The 2,770-nt window shown below is 58.0% G+C and overlaps 3 protein-coding genes across 3 annotated transcripts; 2 read left to right on the top strand and 1 right to left on the bottom strand.

Annotated features, from left to right (window-relative positions):
- Window positions 1-86: 86 nt before the first annotated feature.
- SPRG_18075 (hypothetical protein) lies at window positions 87-740 on the top strand (the record flags this gene model as incomplete). Its single annotated transcript, XM_012357503.1, has 1 exon — window positions 87-740. One exon carries the CDS (start codon window positions 87-89, stop codon window positions 672-674), a length of 588 nt encoding a protein of 195 aa, XP_012212893.1. The 3' UTR covers window positions 675-740.
- A 605-nt stretch (window positions 741-1,345) lies between these two features.
- On the top strand, window positions 1,346-2,164 carry SPRG_18074 (hypothetical protein). The gene is made up of 5 exons (XM_012357502.1): window positions 1,346-1,409; window positions 1,457-1,504; window positions 1,548-1,683; window positions 1,727-1,790; window positions 1,838-2,164. The coding sequence occupies exons 1-5, from the start codon at window positions 1,352-1,354 to the stop codon at window positions 2,009-2,011; spliced, it is 480 nt and encodes a 159-aa protein (XP_012212892.1). The 5' UTR covers window positions 1,346-1,351; the 3' UTR covers window positions 2,012-2,164.
- A 23-nt stretch (window positions 2,165-2,187) lies between these two features.
- On the bottom strand, window positions 2,188-2,494 carry SPRG_18073 (hypothetical protein; the record flags this gene model as incomplete). The annotated part of the gene is made up of 2 exons (XM_012357501.1): window positions 2,188-2,285; window positions 2,329-2,494. The coding sequence occupies 2 exons, from the start codon at window positions 2,492-2,494 to the stop codon at window positions 2,188-2,190; spliced, it is 264 nt and encodes an 87-aa protein (XP_012212891.1).
- Between the last annotated feature and the right edge of the window lie 276 nt (window positions 2,495-2,770).

Here is a 2,770-nt window from a genome sequence, read left to right as displayed (position 1 = left end):
CAGCAGCGTCGGTCCAATCGACGCCTGTCAAGGCAAGCCTGCCACCGCGCACGAACCGGTATCTCGCCCACCCAGGCCAGCAGCAAATGGCATTGCATCGCCCGAACAATCGACCTCTCGACCTCTCCACGTCCTTGCAGCTCCTTCCGCCGACTCCGCTGAAAGTGGACGACGAGATGCTGACCGTCGAAGTGGCGCGTGCGCACATGGGGCCGCTCGTGCACCCGCCGCTCGACCTCGACAGTGGGTTTCCCTCGACAGCAAAATCCACGACGCCTCTGTGGACCCGCCTCCGCTCGGGCTTTGATAACATGCTAACCGACGGGTGGAGCTGCCCGGCGCCTTTGACGACCGTCGATGAAGACACCATGTACTGCGACTTGGACGACATGCCCCTCGATGTGACGATGGAGCTCGAGACGACGTCTGTACCGGAGGCACCGGCGGCCAAGGCACCAAAGCGACGAAAGAAGACCGCCGAGACGACGACGACGCCGCGCCGCGTGACTCGCAGCCAGACAAAGCTCAAGCTGGAGCGCAAGGGCATTTTCGAAGCCAACATGCTCGAGCACCGCCGCACTTCGGCCGACCCGCCGCGCCAATGGCAACGGTGGCAGTCGTGCGGCCATCTCCACAGCACGGGCAGCGCGTGCTGTGATCACCACCAACCGTAGCGGGCTTGTCGTGAACTAATCTTATGTAACTCGAAGGAAATGTACTCTATCTCTATTGAACACTCTTCGCCACCTCGACCGTTGTTGGCGTCATCCCGCCAAGTAGCAACGAGTGAAGCTCGATGTGCATGGGCTTGGCCAGGAAGCCGGTCGCGAATTTGAGGACCTCGGTGTCGGGTGCCAAGTTACTAGTTTGTCGACTCTGGCGTCGAAGGCGCGGGGCGCGGGCACTCTACAAAGGAAGATTGACGCGAAAAAGCGACCCAGCCAATGCAGGGATTGTATGTAGAATTGGTGAAGAGGGATGACACGACTCATTAGTAGGAGAATTCAGCTAGTGGCTCCACGGAAATCACCCCGATCTGCCTGACAGAGAAGTATAACTCAGTGGTATCATACTCTGTGTTTGCATCACGTCTATTTTGTGAAATATAAAATTTCACAGGTAAGACTTTACCTACTAATGAGTTACTTCCTTCTATCAAGGCCGCGCTGAGTACACTCGCTCGAAAGTTTGCATTTCCATCCTTATCATCAACTCGTTCAATTTCTTAATTGACGAATCTGTGCGCTGCATGATCGCATGTCCCACAGCCCAACGGCCTTTGTGATCCGGATAAAGCCCGCTGCATATCCGGTTGACCCCGACGCTTGCCATCAAATTGCAATTGCGGACCATGTCCTTCTTCGAAGCCAAAGTCAAGAAGCCGATCGTCGACCTGCTCACGTCGGGAGGTAGATGCAAGCGTCGCCGCCTCCGAAAGGCTCCTCACTCTACCTAGCCTCGCCCCATAGCCTCGCGCTCTCGATGGCCTTTGGCGTGACCTGCGGTAAGCCATCGCGCGAGGTGCCATGGCCTCATGGACTGCGTAGGTATCTTTCCGATCCCTGGCGTGACAAGTGTCCCGGTCGTCGCCGCCGTCTTCCTCTTTGGGCTCAACCCGGTGGCGGCGATGCTCATGAACTACCTCTGCACGCCGCTCAACATTGCGTCCGTGCCCGTTTTCGTGTAGCTGCCAAATTGCCTCGTTGCGTGTCTGAGTGGGTCCTAGGGCGTATGGCGGCCAGTTCTTTGGCGCGGGCGCAGAGGACTTTTCTGTCTCGACGCTGCTCCAAGTACGTGCCAATCGCACGGTGGTGGTCGTAGGTCGACGGCGAACTAGGGTCTGCAAGACGACACGCTGGCGACGCTCGGGCAGTTCCAGTACGTGCTTCTGCACGCTATCTACATGTGGCTCGTCTTTCTGCCGATCGGGACGCTCGCGATCTACCTCGTGTTGTACCCGATCCTCAAGGTCAGCATTGGGAGTGCGGCCACCAAGCCCAAGACGACGTAAGTTCGACTCGAACGCCGCGTCGTCTTCTCCAAGAGCGTTCCTCTATTACTTGTATCACGAGGCAATATCACAGACCCTTGCTATTGAGTGCAAGCCCCCGACTTGCACGAATACAACGAAATCCAGCACGCAAACGTCCCGTGCATTCCACAGTTTAGAGATGCAGGGTTGGTGGCCTAGATGCCCATGCCCACGGGGCTGTACCGCTCCTTCTTCTTCTTCTTCTCGGGCGTGAAGAGCTCGTCAATGTCTTCGAGCGAGACGCCGCGGGTCTCTGGCAAGGCGTGGTAGACGTAGATCGCACCGAGGACGGCGACGCCGCAGTAGATCCAAAAACGTAATGTACGTGGTCGTGCCTTCAATCAGCGAGAGGAACGTGAACGAAATGATGAGGTTGGAGATCCAGTTGACGGACGTCGACATGCTCATGGCCATGCCGCGCATCGCGAGCGGGTAGATCTCGGCGTTGATCGTCCACGGCATCGATCCTATTGGTATGTCGCATTGGATCGATATTGATTCAAACAAGGGCGGGCGTACCCATGCCGGACGCAAAACACGCCAGGTACACAAACAGCGCGATAAGAATCAGAATGCCATGCGTCTTGGAGCTCGACGCGTCCGGGCACGACCCGTACGCCCACGACCCGCAGGTCAAGGGCGACGTCGGGCCGATGTCGTCGCCGGGCACGCAGCGCGCAGGGCCAAATGCGGACGCGCAGAACCCGCAGTGCGTGTTGGCAGCGCAGTCAAAGCACG

Source organism: Saprolegnia parasitica (genome assembly GCF_000151545.1).
Source record: "Saprolegnia parasitica CBS 223.65 unplaced genomic scaffold supercont2.956, whole genome shotgun sequence".
Lineage (NCBI taxonomy): Eukaryota > Oomycota > Saprolegniomycetes > Saprolegniales > Saprolegniaceae > Saprolegnia > Saprolegnia parasitica.
This window is presented reverse-complemented; position numbering and strand designations above follow the sequence as displayed.

Excerpts from the sequence above, each read along its gene's own strand:
- SPRG_18074 (XM_012357502.1), top strand. The coding sequence starts at position 1,352 with ATGTCCTTCTTCGAAGCCAAAGTCAAGAAGCCGATCGTCGACCTGCTC. Across the intron at positions 1,410-1,456 it reads CGACCTGCTCACGTCGGGAG|CCTCGCCCCATAGCCTCGCG; the intron begins GTAGATGCAAGC and ends CACTCTACCTAG. Across the intron at positions 1,505-1,547 it reads GGCCTTTGGCGTGACCTGCG|GTATCTTTCCGATCCCTGGC; the intron begins GTAAGCCATCGC and ends TGGACTGCGTAG.